General features: G+C 40.6%; 3 protein-coding genes across 4 annotated transcripts in view; all 3 read left to right on the plus strand.

The window, feature by feature from the left end:
* LOC148115761 (uncharacterized) overlaps positions 1-21,755 on the plus strand; it is a 321,967-nt gene that overhangs the window by 296,930 nt on the left and 3,282 nt on the right. Inside the window, exon 1 of one of the 2 annotated variants that reach the window (XM_087884109.1) lies at positions 19,000-21,608. The exons of the other annotated variant lie outside the window; for it this stretch is intronic. The gene's annotated coding sequence lies outside the window, so the exon portion shown is untranslated. Of the gene's footprint in view, positions 1-18,999; positions 21,609-21,755 lie in introns of those variants that run through there. 2 annotated transcript variants of the gene reach the window in all.
* LOC148115763 (uncharacterized) lies at positions 5,692-19,710 on the plus strand. Its single transcript, XM_087885242.1, has 3 exons — positions 5,692-6,128; positions 9,058-11,806; positions 19,681-19,710. The coding sequence occupies exons 2-3, from the start codon at positions 10,379-10,381 to the stop codon at positions 19,708-19,710; spliced, it is 1,458 nt and encodes a 485-aa protein (XP_087741368.1). The 5' UTR covers positions 5,692-6,128; positions 9,058-10,378.
* Positions 18,919-21,755, plus strand: part of LOC117658952 (uncharacterized) — a 33,682-nt gene continuing 30,845 nt past the window's right edge. Inside the window, exon 1 of the mRNA XM_087884114.1 lies at positions 18,919-19,001. The gene's annotated coding sequence lies outside the window, so the exon portion shown is untranslated. The remainder of the gene's footprint in view (positions 19,002-21,755) is intronic.

A 21,755-nucleotide genomic window follows, 5' to 3' on the forward strand; every position in this document is an offset into this window, starting at 1 on the left:
TAAAATAACACCAAATTTTATTGATTCCCTTTTCATTCAGAAACTCATGATGGCATATAAAGCACTTCCTGCATAGAATGCTGTAATTTACAGGGTAGTTTTTTTTTGTCTTATTTGTCTCTTGAGAAACCTATATGCGGGTCAAGAACCAACAGTGAGAACTGGACACAGAACCACTGATTGGTTCAAAATTGGGAAAGGAGTCTGGCTATATACTGTTGCCCTGCCTATTAAACTTATATGCAGAGCACATCATGAGAAAGACGGAGCTAGATGAATCAGAAGTTGGAATTAAGATTGCGGGGACAAATGTCAACAACCTCAGATATGCAGATGATACCACTCTAATGGCAGAAAATGAAGAGGAACTAAAAAACATCTTGATGCGGGTGAAGAAGGAGAGTGCAAAAGTTGGCTTGAAACTCAACATTAAGAAAACTAAGATCATGGCATCCAACCCTCTCAATTCCTGGCAAATAGATGGGGAAGAAATGGAGGTAGTGACAGATTTTATTTTCCTGGGTGTTGATTTTTCTTGATGCACCGAAGGCATTTGATAATGTGAAATTTATTTATTTATTTATTTATTTCAACTAGCTGGGCTGGCTTGAGTTAAATTTTAAATTGATTTTAAATTGGGTTGTTTTAATTTACGGCCAAATATTTAATTATTTTAATACTGTTTTTAAATTTTGTATGCTCTGTTTTTACCTTGGCTGTGCACCGCCCTGAGTCCTATTTGGAGAAGGGCGGTATAGAAATTTAATTAATAAATAATAAATAAATAAATAAATAAATGACACTTTATGCTGATGCAACTAAAAGTCATGGATTTTGGGGAGAGATTTATTAAGATGATTAAGATAATATACTATAAACAAACTGCAAAGGTAATGATAAACAGTGATGTCACGAGTGTTTTCAGGATTGCTGCAGCTACTTGATCAGTCACAAACAGTATGGTTTCAATTAAGCCATCTCCTGTTTGCAATTACCTGCAAGCCTTCCCCGCCCTAGTTAATTGCAGGTTAACTCCCCATATAAGCAAGGACCTTTTCGCTTGCTACTCGGGCCTGAACGCTGTTTAGGCCTAGATGCAGAAGCTCCTGCTGGAAGCTCGATGCAGAGCTCAATGCAACGTTGCAGAAGGGAGGAGAACACAGATAGGGACTCCAGACGCTGTTGCTGAGATACTCCTACGGATGCTTGCCTTTTGCTGTTTTGAAGCATGCAAGCCATCATCAGGACTGCGGCTGCTGGACATTCTTCCTCCCACAAGCTTCAAGCTACGTTTGCTGATTGAAATTGTTTTTTCTTCAGGTGACTTTTTTAGCTGTGAAGTTTATGCTGCCGCCCTTCTACTAGCTCGATGATGTATCGACTCCGAAGCTGCTTATTGTCATGTTAGCTTTTTTTCTTGTGAACTGTTTCGGTATTGTGGAGAGGAATCTAGGGAGATAGCCTGGCTTCACATAACCAAGATAAGACTTTGTTACTAATGTGCTTTTTTAAAGACATAGTGCTTTTAAAATGTTTTAAAGTAAATTATATTTTTACACAAGACGCCTCTGTCAGATTTATTTCAGTCCCAGTGTGTTTGCTCGTGACCTGGTTCACGGTCCGGGGTACCCCTCAACCCCACTTCATAACAAATGACATGACAGAAAATATTAGAATAATGAAGGGCACAAGGCAGGGATGTCCTCTGACCCCATTATTATTCGTGTTGATGTTAGAAGTATTAAACAGAAACATTAGACAGGACAAGGATATAAGAGGTATGGAAATAAAAAAGGAAGACTATAAATTACAAGACTTGGTTTTTATTTTAGAAGATCCGCAAGAAACAGGGCTAAAACTGTTAAAAGAAAATAGAAGAGTATGGTGAAGTGGCAGGGCTGAAAATAAATAAAGACAAGACTAAGATTTTAGTGAAGAATGTTTCAGAAAAACAAAAGAAAGAGCTAATGAAGAGATTAGATATTTAGATCACAAAAAAGGAAAATATTTAGGAATTCAATTTACAGCGAGATATGTAACGATTAAGATAATTACTATAAATTGATACAGCAAATTGATACAGATTTTGAAAATTGGAAAGGCTTGCAATTGTCATTAATAGGAAGAATAGCTACAATTAGGATGAATGTATTGCCGAGGTTATTATATTTATTTCAAACAATTTCAATAAGATTGGAAAAAAATATTTTGGAGACCTTAATAAAATATACTTGGCAGGGGGAAAATAAATTAATTTTAAAATGCTACAGGATGCAAGAAGTAGAGGAGGTTTTGGATTACCAAATTGGGAATTATATTATCAGGCAGCAGTGTTAACATGGATGAAAGAATGGATTGTATTGAGAAATACAAAATTATTGCCACTGGAGGGAAAAGGGATGGCATGCCTTTTTATGGTATGGGAAGAATAAGATACATGGTTACTTTCACAGACATTATATAAGAAATGCCTTATTGTTAGTATGGGAGAAATTTAGAGAACAACAATATTTAAAGATACCAGTCTGGCTTTCGATGATGGAAGTACTAATACACCCAAATATTGTTAACATAGAAAATATTTTCAGATATAAAGATATTTTGACTGAAATGGGGGAATTCAAAAATAAGCAAGAATTAGAAAAACAGGAGATAGACATGGCTTAGTATGCACAACTGCAAATACAATCTAGGTATGAAAAGGATGCTAAATTATATGGCTTTTATATGGAGTTGACAGAGTTAGATAAGATACTAACAGGAACAGAAGAGAGGATAATAAAGAAAAACCTATATAGCTATTTACTGAGTATTAAATCAGGAGAACAAGTGAAGGAAACAATGATAGCCACAGTTATACAATAGAACTAGCAAAATGGCAGCAATTATGGGATAGAAATTAAAAATTAACAATGTCAACTGTGTATAAAGAGAATTTGTATAAGATGTTTTACAGATGGCATTTGCCACCGACAAGATTGGTGAAGATGTTTAAAGATAAATCAGCTAAATGTTGGAAATGTCATCAGACACCTGGCTCATATATGGTGGATATATGTAGAAGTTAAAAAATATTGAATAAAAATATGCACATGATTGGAAAAGATCATACAACAACATATTGACTTGAAACCTGACATATTTCTGTTGGGGATCTTACCAGAAATCTATAGTAAAGAAAATGTATATTTGATTATTCATGTAGTAACTGCAGCTAGAATTGTATTTGTACAAAACTGGAAAAGTGAAGAGATTCCTACAGAGGAGAATATGTTAAGGAAAATATTAGATTGTGCAGAAATGAATAGATTTAACACTGGCAATTAAAGAGAAAGAACAAACTGGTTATTATGCGATATGGGAAACATTTTATTGATGGTTAGAGGATAAATATTTTAATAAAAATTAGAAATAAAAGTAGATGAGTAAAATATAGAAAACAGTTAATAGAGTTAAGCAAACTAAGAGGAGGATGTAAAGTATCAGATATTTAATGTATTGAAATTAAGCCAAGAATAGATTAAATAATGAATATGATTGTAAATTTTAACTTACTACACAAACATTTGAACCAAGACGACACACAATGGAAGATGGATTATTTGTACTTTTAAAAAAAGCTATTTGTGTAATTCTATAAAATCCTTCATGAACTTTTACAGCTGGGCACATAGCTAATCTTTGTAAGCCAAGCAGCATCACATTTCACTAGGCTAAGTTGCAAAGGTCGGTTGTTAGAAGTCAAAAACGACTTGATAGCATTTAATCAGTGGAAACATGTTGCAAACGCCTTAGGTAGAGACTTGAGAAGCATGTTTTTCTGCCTCCTAGCTGGAGATGGTGGTCAAACAGGCAACACCTTACTGTTGCGGGTAATATCTGTGGTTGAGCTTAAAGGAGTTAAAACCATAGAGTACTTTATTGCTAGAAATGTTGGAAGGCGAGGAAAGTGTAGAAGGAAGTCGAGTTTCCTTTTGAAAAAGCATCTTTGGGACAGCTGAACTTCCTCTTCCGGATGGCTGATGGGAGGAAGTTGGTGTGCAGAGCGGCTTTTGTGCTGTTTCCATGGTGGAAGCAGCAGCTGGCAGGTGAGTGGAGGGCAGCAGGTGGGAGGAGAGTCCGGGAGCAACTTGGGCTGGAAGCGGAGAAGCAACTGGGCTGAAGCCTCTCAGCTGCGGCTGCTGCAGGTTCCTTCCCTCCCCAAATGGAAGCCCACTGGTGCTGCAGGCTGGGAAACTGGGGGCTGCAATTTCTGCTGGTGGGAAGCTTGAAAAAGCCTCCTTCCAATGCAGGTTGAGCCTTTGGGGCTGGTTTCCCTCCAGAGGTTGTGGCTGCTCCGTCCCTGGAGGGTTTGTAACAGGGCTGGAAGGGACCTTGCAGGTCTTCTATTCCGACGCCCTGCTCAGCCCTCTGATCAAGCAGGAGACCCAATATCATTTCAGACAAATGGCTGTCCTGTCTCTGTTTAAAAGCCTCCAGTGATGGATCCCCTACAACGTCTGAAGGCAAATCCTTCCCCTGGTTAACTGTTCTCAGCGTCAGAAGTTTCTCCTTAGTTCTAGGTTGCTTCTCTCCTTGCTTAGTTTCCATCCAGTTTCTAGTCCTGCCTTCAGGGGCTTTGGAGAATAGGTTGACCCCTCCCGCTTTGTGGCAACTCCTCAAGTATTGGAAGACTATCATATCTCCCCTAGTCCTTCCTTTCACTAGACTAGACATTCCCAATTCCTGCAACCCTTCTTTATATTTTAGCCTCCACCCTGGTAATCCTCTTTGTTGCTCTTTTCTGCATTCTTTCCAGAGTCCCGACATGTTTCTTATGATATGGTGACCAAATGTATGCAATTTTCTAAGTGTGTTCATACTCTTTATAAAGATTGATTCTATCTCCCTGTTAATGCAGCCTAGTATTAGCTTTTTTTTGTATTGTATTGGCTCCCTCCCCCACCCCAGGTATATACTGCTGGCTCATAACTAAATTATTGTCCACTAGGACACTTGAGCCAGGTTGTACCTATTCTGTACCAGTATATTTGGTTTTCTTGCATAAGTATAAAACCTTTTTTTTCCCTCCATTGAATTTCATTTTGTTCGGTAGGGCCCAGTGTTCAAATCTATCGAGATTCTCTATCTTGAGCCTATCTTCTAAGGTATTGGCTATTCCTGCTAACTTGTTGTCATTTGCAAATTTGATGCATTCCTGTTCGATTCCCTCATCTAAGGCATTTACAAGGATATTAAAGAGTACTAAAACAGGACCTTGGGAAACCCACTGCTTCCTTCCCTCCATATAGATGTAATCCCATTAAGGAATACACTTTGAGGGTGATTTGTCAGCCAGTTATGAATCCATCTGTGTGGATGGATGTACCTATCCCACATTTTTCCAATTTACCAAGAAATAGGTTATAGTCTACTTTGTCAATTGCCTTACTGAAATCCAATTATACTATGTATTTGATTGGTCCACTAATTTAGTCACTTTGTGTAAGAATGAAATAACATTTGTTTGGAATGATCTGTTATTGACAAACCCATGTTAACTTTGGTTATAAATTTATTATATATTTGCTTGCTTCTAGGTGTTTGCAGATCTGGTTTCATTATCTTTTCCAGGATCTTCCCAGGTAGTGATGTCAGACCAATTGGTCTGTAGTTTTGTGGATCTATTTTTCTCCCCTTTTTTGAAGATGGGAACTGCCGTATTTTTTGGAGTATAAGACATACCTTCCCCCCTCCTCTAAAATGGGGTGAAAATTTAGGTGTGTCTTATAGACCGAATGTAGCCCCTCCCATCCACTGACCCCCACCCTTTGGCCTCTGCCTCCCAGCAATTTGCCTCCTTGCAGCAAGCAGCAAGAAGAAACAGCCCATTTCAGCTTCAGCACAGCCTAATTAGCACAAGTTGATTGTTGGATTGGCCTCCAGACTCTCAGATGTTTTGTGCGGGCCTCTGCTGCTTGCTGCCAGGAGGTAAATTGCTGGGAGCAGATTTTTTTTTCTTGTGCTAATCAAGCTATGCTGAAAACGAAAATGAAAGTAAAGCAGCTTGTTTGCTGTTTGCTGCAAGGAGGCAAAATTGCTGGGAGTCAGAGGCAGATTTCTTTTTCTTGTTTTCCTCACCAAAAAAGGTAGGTGCATCTTATATTCCTGAGCATTTTATACTCTGAAAAATACGGTACATCAGCTCTTTTCCAGTCCACTGGTAGTTCCTTGATGCATGAAGATCTTTGAAAGATATGGTTCAATGGTTCTTAGATCATGTCTGCCAGCTTCTTCAGAACACTGGGATGTAATCAATCTGATACTGGTGGTTAAAACTCATCTAGAATGGACAGGTGTTTTCCCATCATTTTCCTGCCTGTTTTAATTTGTATTTCTAGTCTGCCTTTTACAGTTCTGTTTTTGGTAGATTTGCCTGTTTCTTCTTTTTGCCTGTGGATAGATGCCACCAGAGGACTCCCAAGTGAGAAACCCTATGAAATTCCTAATTGTAGGAAACATTCTTATGATAATTGCAGCCTGATGAAACACCAGAGAACTCCCACAGGAGAGAAACCCTTTGAATGTCCTACACCAGAAAAGCTTTAGTGATAATTCCAATCTGCTGACACACCAAAGGACTCACACAGGAGAGAAACCCTTTGAATGTCCTGACTGTGGGAAAAGTTACAGTCAGAATTCCCACCTAGTGAAACACCAGAGGACTCGCACAGGAGAGAAACCCTATGAAAGTCCTATATGTAGGAAACATTTTTATGATAATTACAGCCTGGTGAAACACCAGAGGACTCACACAGGAAGATTGTGTGAAAAGTTTTAGTCAGAGTTCCAGCTTTGCTGGCTACCATAAGAGTTCATTGCAAAGAAAGTGACGTCTTTTTTTCTCTTGGAGATGTCTGATGCATAGAACCAAAGTCCCAAAAGGCAAGAAAACCTACAGGTTAGAGACTGTGAAATACTCAGTTGCAGTCCGCCTAAAGTGTGAAGCCATCTGTGCATCTTTGGCCAGTCCTATCAGGCCTAGGCCTAAGCAAGAAAGGGGGAAACCACTTGACTGACTTGAAGGCACCAAACCCAAATATCTAGTGTAAGGCTCAAGGATTCTGGATAGAAAGCCACTGATTTATATAAATCAATGTTATCTTATGCATAAAGCTTCCATGAGCTATGGAATATTGAGAGGCAAAAAGTATATCCTGGTAGGTAGGTAGGTAGGCTGTCTGGGGGACATTTACCTTGTAAATTACAGCACGCTGCGCAGGAAGTGCTTTATATGCCATCTTGAGTTCCTGAATGAAAATGGCATTTCTCAGTGGTGAAATCTAATTTTTTTTTACTACTGGTTCTGTGGGCATGGCTTGGTGGGTGTGACAGGGGAAGGATACTGCAAAATCTCCAATCCCACCACACTCGGGGGCCAACCAGAAGTGATATTTGCCGGTTCTCTGAACTACTCAAAATTTCCGCTACCGGTTCTCCAGAACCTGTCAGAACCTACTGGATTTCACCTCTGTATTGCAGGATGCCTTTCTAAGAAGATTAGCCTGGTGATCAATTAGCCATGTGGTTTGATGGGCTATTCTATTTTTGTCCTTTTTTTTTTTTACAATTTTTTTGGGGGGAAACATTTCTTCTACCATCAGTCCCTTTTTCTTAGGCTCCATCTTCTAGGCCCTGCTGCATATGTTTCTCTTGTTGGATTATATTCTATTACTTGTGTTTTCATTATATTGAAATCCAGTGAGATGTGGTCACTCGCCACAGGTTCCGACAACTTCAACTCTTTCTATCGCTTCTCTATTAGTAAGAATTAAGTCGAGTATAGTTTTTCCTCTAGTTCCCTCCGCTACCTTTTGGATGACAAAGTTGTCAGCTAAGTTGGTTAGGAATCCATTCAGTCACCTACTTGCTGTAGAGTTTGTCTCCCAGTTGATATCAGGGTAGTTAAAGTCTCCCATTACATCTTTATGTTGTTTTTTTCCTTCCATGTCTTGCCAATAAGTATGGTATTTCCTGTCCCATCCGTGTATTAACCAGTTTTAATTGTGCTTAATCCGTCTTTGGTTGCACAGGTAGTCCTCACTTACCACTTCTTCCCTGAGCCTTCAAAGTTACTATGGCACAATAGAAGCAGACGTGTACCTGGTCCACAAAATTTGTAATAATCCTAGTAGTTGTTCAGTGACCACACTTCAGCAGTGAGTGTGGTTTTGAAGGTTTAGGAAAAGAAGTCACAGCAATTCGGATTCTACCAATAGTTGCACATTTATGATGGCTGCAGCATCCCATACTTATGATCCCAATTTGTGGCCTTCCCAGATAGCTTCTGACCAGCAAAATCAGTGGATATACTGGCAGGAAATTGCAAGTCACGGTCATATAAAATCGCCTTTAACAATCCACAGTAATTTGCTTAACAACTATAAAAGGTATAGTTGTTCCTCTTATAGTTAACAACTATAAGAGGAACATATATAAGTTGGCACTGTCGTGTGACAACATGCTTAATGATTGAGCTGCTTGTAGTTCTTGTGGACAGCGTTTTCTGCTCTTATTTGCAGTTGAAGGACTTCCATGAGCAAAAGTGGTGCTTCAAAGCTTGCAGAGGCTTTCAGCATTAATTCATCAGTTAAAGCTCCCACATCTCTAAATTTAGCTCAGAAGGTTTGACTGAAACCATTTTGAGACATTTTGTCAGGCTTGAAAGACATAGATTTTCTCCATATATACATGTGTAGTTGGGTCTATCTGTATTTCTCTGTATGTATATATCTGCAATTACATAACCTATCCCCAGCACTTCAAGATATATTTGATGATAACGCTTTGCATTGCTAAAAATTCATGATTTACCCAACTAAATAACTGAATTTGAATGGATATTTGAACACGGATTTCAGTAGTACTCCGTGTCTCATATGAATCATCAATAATGTAAATGATTATTCTAATACTGGGACATGTTTGTTTTTTCATGTAATATATACTTTTTTCTTTTTTCACATCTCTAACCATTTTATAAACAATTAAAGTTACACTTTTCTTTGATTCTTACAGACAAACATGATGGCAGTAAGAGCACTCTGGACAACTGTAAATAACAAGCAACCTTGAAAAGGGAAGAAAATCAAGCCAGAAATCAAAATATTTTCTATTTCCTTCAGAAAACCTCACAATTCTGCTTCTCCTCCAGCAGCTGTTAGACAAAAGAAAGAAAATCAAGAAAGAATAAGCAGATTATGCAAAACTCAAGGATGCATTACATTAAAATTGAAGGGAGATTACTATTCATTCAGCAAAAGAAGGAAATATCTGGAAGTCAGTGGGGAGGAAACTGTAAAGTCATGTAGAATAGACAGTAGTGCAGGCATCTGCCTGTGAGGAAAAAACGGCTTGAATGAAAGCACCACTAAAAAACATTGAAATTGTATTTACAAGTTGACAGTCTGATTACCAGTCTACCAAATAAATTTCTTCATTAAAAGTATATAACAGTATTGACCAGCAAAAAAAAGAAAGAAAGAAAGCATCACTAAAAACAACATTGTCCATATTTTTGACCTCCTCAAGAATACCAGCTGTGGAAAAGTTCCATAGATTTACCTATTGTGAGAAAAGCACAGATTGCAAATAACAGCTGATTATGCAACAAGGAGCCAGAAAGGAGAAAAGCCAAAAAAATTACCTGAATGTGACAAAAACTATGGTCAGAACAGCTCCATTGTGGTTCATGGAAGCACCCACACAGAATAGGGAAGCCACAAAAGTGCTCCCAATGCGGTAAATGCTTTAGTGAGCATGGCAACATGGTGCTACATCAGATACTCACAGGAGGGACAAAACGTATGACTGCAGATTGTATGAAAGTTTCATTAGAGATTCCCAGATCATGAGACACTAAAGGACTTATACACAGGAAAAAAAACCATTTGAACATCCTTTCTGTGGGAAACGTTTTGTTTTCCGTTTCGAGAATTCCAGACTCACACAAAAGTGAAACCCTTTGAATGTCCTGACTGAAAAAGTTTCAGTCACAATTTCAGTCTGATGCATCAGTAGATTGACTCCACGGAAAAACTGTATGAGTGTCTAGATTGTGGGAAAAGCTTTATTAGAAATATCCATCTCGGACAACAGAGAACGCCACAGGAAAAAAAAACATTTCAATGACCTTTCTGTGGGAAAAGTTTCAGTTAGAAATCTAGCCTCAAGATACACCAGAGGACTCACTTAGGAGAAAAATGCTTTGAATGTCCTGATTGTGGGAAAACTTTCACTTGTAATTTGAACCTTGGTGATACACCAGAGGAAACCCAAAGGAGAGAAACCCTTTCAATGTTCTGATTGTGGGAAAGGGTTCATTAGAAATTTCCATCTCATGAGACACCAGAGAACTCACATAGGAGAGAAATGCTTTGAATGTCCTGATTGTTGGAAAATTTTCAGTTATAATTCCAACTTGGTGATAGACCAGAGGAATCATAAAGGAGAAAACCCATTTCAATGTTCTGACTGTGGGAAAAGTTTCAGTCATAATTCCTGCCTCGTAATACATCAGAGGATTCACTCCATGGAGAAACCTTATGAGTGTCAAGATTGTGGGAAAGGTTTCATTAGAAATTCCCACCTCCTGAGACACAAGACCACTCACACAGGAGAGAAATCCTTTGAATGTCCTATCTGTGGGAAAAACTTTAGTGATAATTCCAGCCTGCTGAAACACAAGAGGACTCATCCAGGAGATAAACCCTTTGAATGTCCTGATTGTGGGAAACATTACAGTCATAATTCTCACTTGGTGATACACCAGAGGACTCACACAGGAGAGAAACCCTTTGAATGTCCTATCTGTGGCAAAGGTTTTGGTCGCAATTACACGCTGATGTTACACCAGAGAACTCACACAGGAGAGAAACCCTTTGAATGTCCTATCTGTAGGAAAGGTTTTTGTGATAATTCCAATCTGCTGACACACCAGAGGACTCACACAGGAGAGAAACCCTTTGAATGTCCTGACTGTGGGAAACGTTACAGTCAGAATTCCCACTTGGTAAAACACCAGAGGACGCACACAGGAGAGAAACCCTTTGAATGCCCTATCTGTGGGAAAAGCTTTAGTGATAATTCCAGCCTTCTGACACACCAGAGGACTCACACAGGAGAGAAACCCTTTCAATGTTCTGATTGTGGGAAAAGTTTTAGTCAGAGTTCCAGCCTGGTGAAACACCAGAGGACTCACACAGGAGAGAAACCCTTTGAATGTCCTGACTGTGGGAAATGTTACAGTCATAATTCCCACCTAGTGAGACACCAGAGGACTCACACAGGAGAGGAACCATTTGAATGTCAAATCTGTAGGAAAGGTTTTTGTGACAATTCCAGCCTGGTTAAACACCAGAGGATTCACACAGGAGAGAAACCTTTTGAATGTCCTATCTGTGAAAAAGGTTTTAGTCGCAATTACACACTGATGTTACACCAGAGGACTCACACAGGAGAGAAACCCTTTGAATGTCCTGAGTGTTGGAAACGTTTTTGTGATAATTCCAGTCTGGTGAGACACCAGAGGACTCATAATGGAGATAAACCTTTTGAATGTCCTGATTGTGGGAAAAGTTTTAGTCAGAGTTCCAGCCTGGTGAAACACCAGAGAACTCACACAGGAGAGAAACCCTTTGAATGTCCTATCTGTGAAAAAGGTTTTAGTCGCTATTACACACTGGTGTTACACCAGAGGACTCACACAGGAGAGAAACCCTTTGAATGCCCTGACTGTTGGAAACGTTACAGTCAGAATTCCCACCTGGTGATACACCAGAGGACTCACACAGGAGAGAAACCCTATGAATGTCCTGACTGTTGGAAACGTTTTTGTGATAATTCCAGCCTGGTGAGACACCAGAGGACACACAATGGAGAGAAACCCTTTGAATGTCCTGATTGTGGGAAAAGTTTTAGTCAGAGTTCTAGCCTGGTGAAACATCAGAGAACTCACACAGGAGAGAAACCCTTTGAATGTCCTATCTGTAGGAAACGTTTTTGTGATAATTCCAGCCTGGTGAAACATCAGAGGACTCACACAGGAGAGAAACCCTTTGAATGTCCTATCTGTGGGAAAAGCTTTAGTGATAATTCCAATCTGGTGACACACCAGAGGACTCACACAGGAGAGAGACCCTTTGAATGTTCTGACTGTGGGAAAAGTTACAGTCAGAATTCCCACCTAGTGATCCACCAGAGGACTCATACAGGAGAGAAACCCTTTGAATGTCCTATCTGTGGGGAAAGCTTTAGTGATAATTCCAGCCTGATGAGACAGCAGTGGACTCACACAGGAGAAAAACTCTTTGAATGTTCTATCTGTATGAAAAGTTTCAGTCAGAGTTCCTACCTAGTGATACACCAGAGGACTCACACCATGAAGAAATCTTTGAAATGATCAGTCTGTGGATATTACTTCAAGGATAAATCATCCCTTATTGCACACAAGGTAATCCATATGAGTAATCCATATGTACATCTCCACCCTGGGCCACCCCAATGATGCCCTTGAAGTGATGTCCCGATGTCTGGAGGCCGTGCGGATCTGGATGGGGAGAAACAGACTCAGGCTCAACCCGTCCAAGACCGAGTGGCTGTGGTTTCCGGCATCCCGATATAGCCAGTTGACGCCATCGCTGGCTATTGGGGGCAAGTCGTTGGCCCCCACGGAGAGGGCTCGCAACTTGGATACACTTGGATACACTCCTGGATACACGACTGTCCATAGAAGAACATCTGATGGCTGTGGCCAGGGGGACTTTTTATCAGGTTCGCCTGATTCACCAGTTTAATCCCTTTCTGGATCGGGACTCCTTATACATGGTCACTCACGCCCTCATCACTTCCCGCCTGCACTACTGTAATACTCTCTACATGGGGCTTCCCTTGAGGAGTACCCGGAGGCTCCAGCTAGTCCAGAATGCGGCCGCGCGGGTGGTTATGGGAGCGACATGGCGCTCCCACGTAACACCCCTCCTGCGCGAGCTGTACTGGCTCCCAGTGGTCTTCCGGGTGCACTTCAAGGTTTTGGTTACCACCTTTACAGCGCTCCATGGCTCAGGACCTGGTTACTTACGAGACCACCTTCTGCCATCGGTAGCCTCTCACCGGCCAGTACGCTCCCACAGAGAGGGGCTTCTCAGGGTGCTGTCAGCCAAACAGTGTCGACTGGCGGCTCCCAGGGGGAGAGCCTTCTCTGTGGGGGCACCTGCCCTTTGGAACGAGCTCCCCCCAGAGATACGAAGGATCCCGGATTTGCGCACTTTCCGCCGTGCCCTCAAGATCTTTTTATTCCAGCAAGCGGGGCTGGCCTAACCCTTTTTAATTGTTTAATTTTAATTCGAATCTGTTCTTAAAAATAGGGGTGTTTTAATTAGTGGGCCAAATCTATTTAATATGTTTTTTAACTGTTTTTAAATTTTATATTATATTTGTTTTATTTATGGCTGTTCACCGCCCTGAGTCCTTCGGGAGTAGGGCGGTATATAAATCTAATAAAAGATAAGGATAAAGATAAAGATAATAGATGAGTTTAGAGAATGCTTGAATTTCATTTGTGAGCTCCTATTGAAAGTTTAGGTGAGAAATTGATTGTTTGAATTTTGGCCTGATTCATTTTGCTCAAACATTTCTCAGGATTAAATTCATAGGTGGAGAGAAAAGGAAAATGGAAAATGGTTAACTAGTTTCTGGTTATCAGCAGAAGCTTCTGTATATTTCCTTTTCCAGAAGTAGTTGAATTCCTCAAAAAGGAATTTTGGGTGGAGCTTTTGTATGTTGATTATAGAACTCCCACATGCGGAGTTTCAGTCCTCTACCTTGGTTTCGGCCAAATTTTGAGCCCCAGAATTCCAAAGCCAGCATAAAAGTAGTCCTCAAGATATAACTATTAGGTAAAGGTAAAAGTTCCCCTCACACATATCTGCTAGTCTTTCCGGACTCTAGAGGGCGGTGCTCATCTCCGTTTCAAAGCCAAAGAGCCAGCGCTGTCCGAAGATGTCTCTGTGGTCATGTGGCCGGCATGACTAAATGCCAAAGGTGCATGGAACGCTGTTATCTTCCTACCAAAGGTGGTCCCTATTTTTTCTACTTTCATTTTTTACATGCCTTTGAACTGCTAGGTTGGCAGAAGCTGGGACAAGTAACAAGAGCTCACCCCGTTATGCGGCACTAGGGATTCAAACCGCTGAACTGCCGATCTTTCAATCGACAAGCTCAGCCTCTGAGCCACTGAGCCACTGCGTCGCTGTTATTTTTATTTATTTATTTATTTTTATTTGATTTATATAATTATTATGGGCGTTGAATTACCGTTGCATGTTGCAACGGCTGTTAAGTGAAATTGCCATTAATCAAATATGCGAGTCGCTAAACAGAACACTATCTACTCAGAGCTGGGGAAAACTCTTGGAGATCTAGCGCATGGCCAGGCTTGCCTGCTGTAGGCATTTCTAGGCCCCCCTACCCTCCAAGACATCCTTGTGCTCTGTATCCTAACCTTTGTGTCCCCTTGGCCCTTCACTGCCCTCCACGGTCCCCTTGACACCTGACTCCCACCCCACCCGACCTCTCACCCTCCTCCTCCTTACCTTTTGAAGATCTCTGAACCTCATGTTGGGGAGGGAGGGAAGGACATGCATCCTTGGGCCTCATGATTTTGTCCTGGAAGCAGCCACCATTTTCAGTGGGCCCTGGATTCATCCCTGCTGTGAACTGTGGTAATGGTGCAACATGTGTTTGACCTAGGCTTACTGAGTCATTACAAGACACAATTAGTCACAAATAAACCTTTTTTTTTTAATCAAGTTTTCTTTATTTTTTTCTCCCCCCCCCCCATTCAGCTACATATTTTATGAACAGAGTATTGGCCATGTCATATCTTATACAACTTATTGTATGCAAATACATTTTACTTAATTACAATTTCTGCCAAGATCATCTGTTTCCATATTTTTTAATCATATCTTAATATTTCTATGTTTATTTATATAAACAACATCTTTATACATCTTTTTTTTTTATTTGCCCTCAAATTCTAATTTTTCTATTTTTACTCATATTTATTCTTTTTTACTTTTTTAATAATTCATTCTTTATCCTAATACATTTACACATGTTCGGGGTTGCCTTTCTTCCATTTCATCTTTTTTATTGTACAGCAATCTTCTCGTTCCCTTCCGTCTCCCTCCCTTCTTTTATCCTTCCTACTTTTTTCTTTACTCCTCTCCTACTTTTTCCCTACTTCCCCTTCTCCTCCTCCTCCTCTTTCTCCCGTCTAACCTTCTCTCCTACTCTTATTTCCCCTCCCTTCCTCCCCTCTTCCCTTCCTTCCATCCCTCTACTCCTTTCGTCTCTCTCTATTGTTGTATTCATTTTTAATTTACTATTTTCCACTATGGTGTCCAGGCAACCCCGACTTTTCCTCCATTTATTAAATATATTTCTCAGAATTCGCCTCCTCTTTTTAATTATTAACAATATATTTCAACTTATTCCATTTTTACCTTAAAGCCTTTGCTGAGTTGGCCTTCCAATTCTTAATCTATTTTACCTTTAACAATAACTTTCTTCTTTTTTACTTCTTACTTATATTTCATTTCATTCTTACTTACATCATTTACTAACATTTCCATTTTATTCAGTTTTACATCTCAGTTTTTCATCTTAATTTCAATTAATTCCTTTGTTCGTCTCCCTCTTTAACACACTCTTCTTTACCATCCACTATTATTTCTCTCCAATCTATACTTTTTCAGACAACAAAACATATAACCCATTCTGTCTTTCATATTACATCTACTGTTCTATTTTACATTAAACAGCATCTTCTTTTTTGCTTCTTGCCCACATTTCATTTCATCCTTACTTATATCCTTTTACAATAATCTATATTTTTCTTCTAACTTACTTTTTACATACAGTTTCTATTAATATTCTTCTCTTAAATCAACATACTGATATTTTAATTTCCTTTCTACTATCCCTTTTTTACCCATATTCTTTTTAACCTCTCCACAATTCCATTTCTTGATAATTTTCTCCTTTTCTCCCATTCTCTTATCTTTTTCTTTTTCTTATATATCCCTTTCTGCCTTCTCTAAATTTTACTCTTTTAATTTTCCCTCTCAATATTTTCCCATTTCCTTCCCTTCTCTTCTGTGGATGGTTTGCTTTTAGGTACTGATACAAGGGAGAAATGTATAGAGGGAACTATACTGCTCTTAAATTGCCTGGCAACCTGTGGCTATAAGGTATCTAAAGCAAAAGCCCAAATTGCACAGCAGGAGGTTAAATACTTAAGGTATGGCATCTCTGCAGGACAGTGGAGACTGTTAGCCCCAAGGAGGGAAGCCATATGTCAATTAAAGACCCCTGTTAACAGAAAACAACTAAGAGGAATCTTGGGAATGGCTGGTTTTTGTAGAATTTGGATTCCTAACTTTGGATTAATTGTCAAGCCCCTCTATGAAGCAGTCAAAGGAGGGGACAGGGAAATATTTGAATGGACTGGAGAATGCCAACAAGCATCCACACAAATAAAGAGTGAGCTTATGAGAGCACCAGCACTGGGGCTTCCAGACCCCACTAGACCTTTTACCCTCTTTGTACATGAGTGGGAAGGCATTGCAGCAGGAGTTCTCACCCAGAAACTAGGCTTGTGGCAAAGGCCTGTGGCATATTTTAGTAAGCAAACAGATGGGGTGGCATTGGGCTAGCCTGGATGTCTGTGAGCTGTGGCAGCAACTGCACTGCTAGTTGAGGAAGCTCAAAAGTCAAAGTCCCACATGGGTTCAAGAGATAATGGAAGGGAAAGGAGCATTTTGAATGACTGGGGGCCGCCAAGCCAAGTATCAGACAATCCTGCTTGACTCCCCAGCTATACAATTAGAGGTATGCAATGCCCTCAATCCAGCTACATTCTTGCCCCAGGTGGATACTGAATTGCATCATGATTGCGTACAGGTTGCAGATTCTGTATATGCCAGTAGACCCGATTTTAGTGATCAACCAATCCCAAATACTGACTGTGAATGGTTTACAGATGGTAATAGCTTTATGATAGAAGGTCTAAGTAAAGCAGGATACGCAGTGGTCACACCATGGGAAGTTATAGAAGCCAAACCACTACCAGTACACTTCTGCCCAACTGGCTGAGCTGGTAGCTTTAACTAGACCCTTACAGTTGGCTGTAGGATAAGGTGACCAGATGTCCTGCTTTTGGTGGGACAGTCCCGATTGTTAGCAATTTGCCCCACGTCCCGCAGCATTTTTAAAAAGTCCCGATTTTTCATTCTGCCTCCTGAGTCCTGGCTGCCTCCTGAGTCCCAGCTGATGGCTAGAGGGAAAAAAACAGTTTAAACTCTTGCCGCGGGGCTTCAAAGGGCCGTCCTACAGCTGATCAGTGTTAAAAGAAAACAAATGAGTAGACCGATGCCTGCAAAAATAGAAAAAACAGCCCCTTACAGCTTCCGCATAGGTTAATAAGCACAAGTTGATTAGCTCGGCTTCCCCACTCTCAGCTGATTTGCTCTCAGCTGATTTGCACAGGGCCCTGTTCTGTTGCTAGCTGCAAAGAGTTCCTGGAGCAGATATTTTTTTCCCCACTAGCTATGCTGAAAAAGCAAAAGTGAAAGTAAAGCAGGGTCTTTGCTGCAATGTGACAAAATGAGGCAGAGAGAGATTTCTTTTTCTTTTTCCTCACCAAAAAAGGTAGATGCAAAACTGCTAACAATGGGAAATTTAGGGCAAAAGAGGAGAGTTCAAGATTTTAAAACAAAAAAAGAGTGACATGGTTGTTAAGAATGCTGCACAGGCATAAATGTGAGGATGGTCATAAGTGTGAGAACCAGTCAAAAGTGCGAGGACCTGTCAGAAATGACTTTTTTCAGCCCTCTGAGTAGTCCCTATACACATAGCCATGGCCACCCGGTCACATGACCAGGTAGCCACACCCACCCAGTCACATGACCTCCAAGCCACGCCCACAAAATAAGCCATGCCCACAATGGTGTCCCACTTTACCAATGTTAAAATCTGGTCACCTTACTGTAGGACTAACAATAAATATTTACACAGATAGCAAATATGCCTTTAGAATCTTGCACACTCATGGAGCTCTATGGAAGGAAAGAGGATTATTAAAGGAAAAAGGGTCAATTATTAAGTATGTCCCACAAATTTTAGAATTATTAGAAGCAGTCTGGCAGCCAAAACAAGTAGCAGTCATACATGTCAAGGGGCATTCTAAGGACCTAATGGAGACTTCAGTGCAAGCAAATTTACAGAATTTATACACGGCATTTAGGAGATATAAAATTTCCTCCTTCAGCAATGAAGATTGGTTGTTGATGCTCTTGGATGCAGCCCTGGCCAGCAGGAGTGAAGCTGTCTCCCCTGCAGTGTCTGGCCTGATGATTCTGCCATGTCCTAAAATCCTGGGAGCCACAGGAAATCAGTCTTAAAGTTTTGGGATGTAGAGAGATTTTGATCTCCACTGAGAGTCACCCCTAAGAAAGCTGATTGTGTAATTCTATAAACCTTCATGAACTTTTACGGCTAAACACATAGCTAATCTTTGTAAACTAAGCAGCATCACATTTCACTAGGCTCAGAAGTCAAAAACATAGCATTTAATTAGTGGAAACATGTTGCAAAGGCCTTAGATAGAGGCTGGAGAAACATGTTTTTCTGCCTCCTGGTAGGAGATGGTGGTCAAACAGGCAACACCTGTGCCTAGAAAGCAGATATCATCCATGGTTGAGTTTAAAGGAGTTAAAACCATAGAGTACTTTATTGCTAGAAAGGTTGGAAGGCGAGGGAAGAGTAGAAGGCAGTCGAGTTTCCTTTTGAAAAAGCACCCTTGGGACAGCCGAACTTCCTCTTCCGGATGGCTGATGGGAGGAAGTTGGTGTGCAGAGCGGCTTTTGTGCTGTTTCCATGGTGGAAGCAGCAGCTGGCAGGTGAGTGGAGGGCAGCAGGTGGGAGGAGAGTCCGGGAGCAACTTGGGCTGGAAGCGGAGAAGCAACTGGGCTGAAGCCTCTCAGCTGCGGCTGCTGCAGGTTCCTTCCCTCCCCAAATGGAAGCCCACTGGTGCTGCAGGCTGGGAAACTGGGGGCTGCAATTTCTGCTGGTGGGAAGATTGAAAAAGCCTCCTTCAAATGCAGGCTGAGCCTTTGGGGCTGGTTTCCCTCCAGAGGTTGTGGCTGCTCCCATCACTGGAGGGTTTGTAACAGGGCTGGAAGGGACCTTGCAGGTCTTCTATTCCAACCTCCTGATCAAGCAGGAGACCCAGTATAATTTCAGACAAATGGCTGTCCTGTCTCTGTTTAAAAGCCTCCAGTGATGGGCCTCCCACAACTTCTGAAGGCAAATCCTTCCCCTGGTTAACTGTTCTCAGCGTCAGAAGTTTCTCCTTAGTTCTAGGTTGCTTCTCTCCTTGCTTAGTTTCCATCCAGTTTCTAGTCCTGCCTTCAGGGGCTTTGGAGAATAGGTTGGCCCCTTCCCCTTTGTGGCAACTCCTCAAGTATTGGAAGACTATCATATCTCCCCTAGTCCTTCCTTTCACTAGACTAGACATACCCAGTTCCTGCAACCCTTCTTTATATCCTCTTTGCTGCTCTTTTTCTGCGTTCTTTCCAGAGTTTCAACATGTTTTTAATGATATGGTGACCAAACTGTATGCAATTTTCTAAGTGTGGTCGTACTCTTTATAAAGTGGTACTAGTACTTCACAGATTCTTGATTCTCTCTCTCTGTTAATGCAGCCTAGTATTGTATTGGGGTTTTTTCCCCCTTGCAATACACTGCTGGCTCATATCTAAATGATTGTCCACTACAACTTCAAGGTCCCTCTCATAATTACTGCTTGAGCCAAGTTCTATCTATTCTGTACCAGTATATTTGGTTTTTCTTGCATAAGTGTAAAACCTTATATTTTTCCTCCATCGAACTTCATTTTGTTAAGTAGGGCCCAGTGTTAAAATCTATTGAAATTTCTTTATCTTGAGCCTATCTTCTGAGGTATTGGCTATTCCTGCTACCTTGGTGTCATTTGTAAATTTGATGCGTTCCCGTTCGATTCCCTCATCTAAGGCATTTATGAAGATATTAAAGAGTACTAAAACAGGACCTTGGGGTACCCACTGCTTACTTCCCTCCATATAGATATAGTCCCATTAAGGAATACACTTTGAGGGTGGTTTGTCAGCCAGTTACGAATCCATCTGTGTGGATGGATGTACCTGTCCCACATTTTTCTAATTTACCAAGAAGTAATTATGGTCTACTTTGTCAACTGCATTACTGAAATCCAATTATACTATATATTTGATTGGTCCACTAATCTAGTCACTTTGTGTAAAAATGAAATAACATTTGTTTGGAATGATCTGTTTTTGACAAACCCATGTTGACTTCTGGTTATATATTTGCTTGCTTCTAGGTGTTAGCAGATCTCTTGTTTCATTATCTTTTCCAGGATCTTCCCAGGTAGTGATGTCAGGCTAATTGGCCTGTAGTTTTATGATCCATTTTCTCCCTTTTTTGGAAGATGGGAACTACAGTATTTTTTGGAGTATAAGACGCACCTTTTCCCCCCCTAATTACATCAGCTCTTTTCCAGTCCACCGGTAGTTCCTTGGTGTGTGAAGATCTTTGAAATCTATGGTTCAATGGTTCTTAGATCACGTCTGCCAGCTCCTTCAGAATTCGGGGATGTAATCAATGTAGTCCTGGTGGTTAGAACTCGTCCAGAATGGACAGATGTTTTCCTATCATTTTCTTGCCTGTTTTAATTTGTATTCCTAGTCTGCCTTTTACAGTTCTGTTTTTGGTAGATTTGGCTATTTTTTCTTTTTGCCTGAAGATAGATGCAAATAATGAATTAAGTAGCTCTGCTGTGTCTCTACTGCTGGTCACTTCTTCTTTGCCATCGTTTCCCATTAGTGGACTGACTGTTTCCTTGACTTTTTTCTTGTTTTATACATGTTTTAAAATTATTTTTGACATTTGTTGCAGGTGTTAGTTCATTCTCAGCATGAGCTTCATTTCATCTTTGCAGATTCGGGCTATATGCTGGTATTCTGCATAGTTATGTGTCCCTTTTTCCATTTTTTATACTTGTCCTTTTTGTCTTTCAGTTTATCAGAGAGATCTTTATGCAACCATGCCAGTTTCTTCTTGGTTCCCCATCTTTGGTTGCACAGGTAGTCCTCACTTACCACTTCTTCCCCGAGCCTTCAAAGTTACTATGGTACAGTAGAAGCAGACATGCACCTGGTCCACAAAATTTGTGGTAATCCTATCACTTGTTCAGTGACCGCACTTCAGCAGTGAGTGTGTTTTGAAGGTTTAGGAAAAGAAATCACAGCAATTCGGGTTCTGCCAATAGTTTCACATTTATGATGGCTGCAGCATCCTACACTCACGATCGCAATTTGTGGCCTTCCCAGATATCTTCTGACCAGCAAAATCAGTGGATATACTGGCAGGAATTTGCAAGTCACGGTCATATGAAATTGCCTTTAACAACCCACAGTAATTTGCTTAACAACTACAGAGAAACAGATGTAAGTTGGCACTGCCATGTGACATCATGCTTAATGATTAGTGACGCTCAGTTCCAATTGTGGTAGGTTAAGTGAAGACTACTTGAATTGGAATTTCACCAGAGGGGTTGTAGACAGTATTTTCTGCTCTTATTTGCAGCTGAGGAC

Source organism: Pantherophis guttatus, chromosome 2 (genome assembly GCF_059756535.1).
Source record: "Pantherophis guttatus breed Tessera chromosome 2, ASM5975653v1, whole genome shotgun sequence".
In the NCBI taxonomy this organism is placed as follows: domain Eukaryota; kingdom Metazoa; phylum Chordata; class Lepidosauria; order Squamata; family Colubridae; genus Pantherophis; species Pantherophis guttatus.

What these genes read in the sequence shown, in the direction of transcription:
- LOC148115763 (XM_087885242.1), top strand. Translation starts at nt 10,379, where the DNA reads ATGAGACACCAGAGAACTCACATAGGAGAGAAATGCTTTGAATGTCCT. An exon ending in ACAGTCAGAATTCCCACCTG is followed by an intron (nt 11,807 to 19,680) that starts GTGATACACCAG and finishes CGTTCTTTCCAG; the next exon opens with AGTTTCAACATGTTTTTAAT.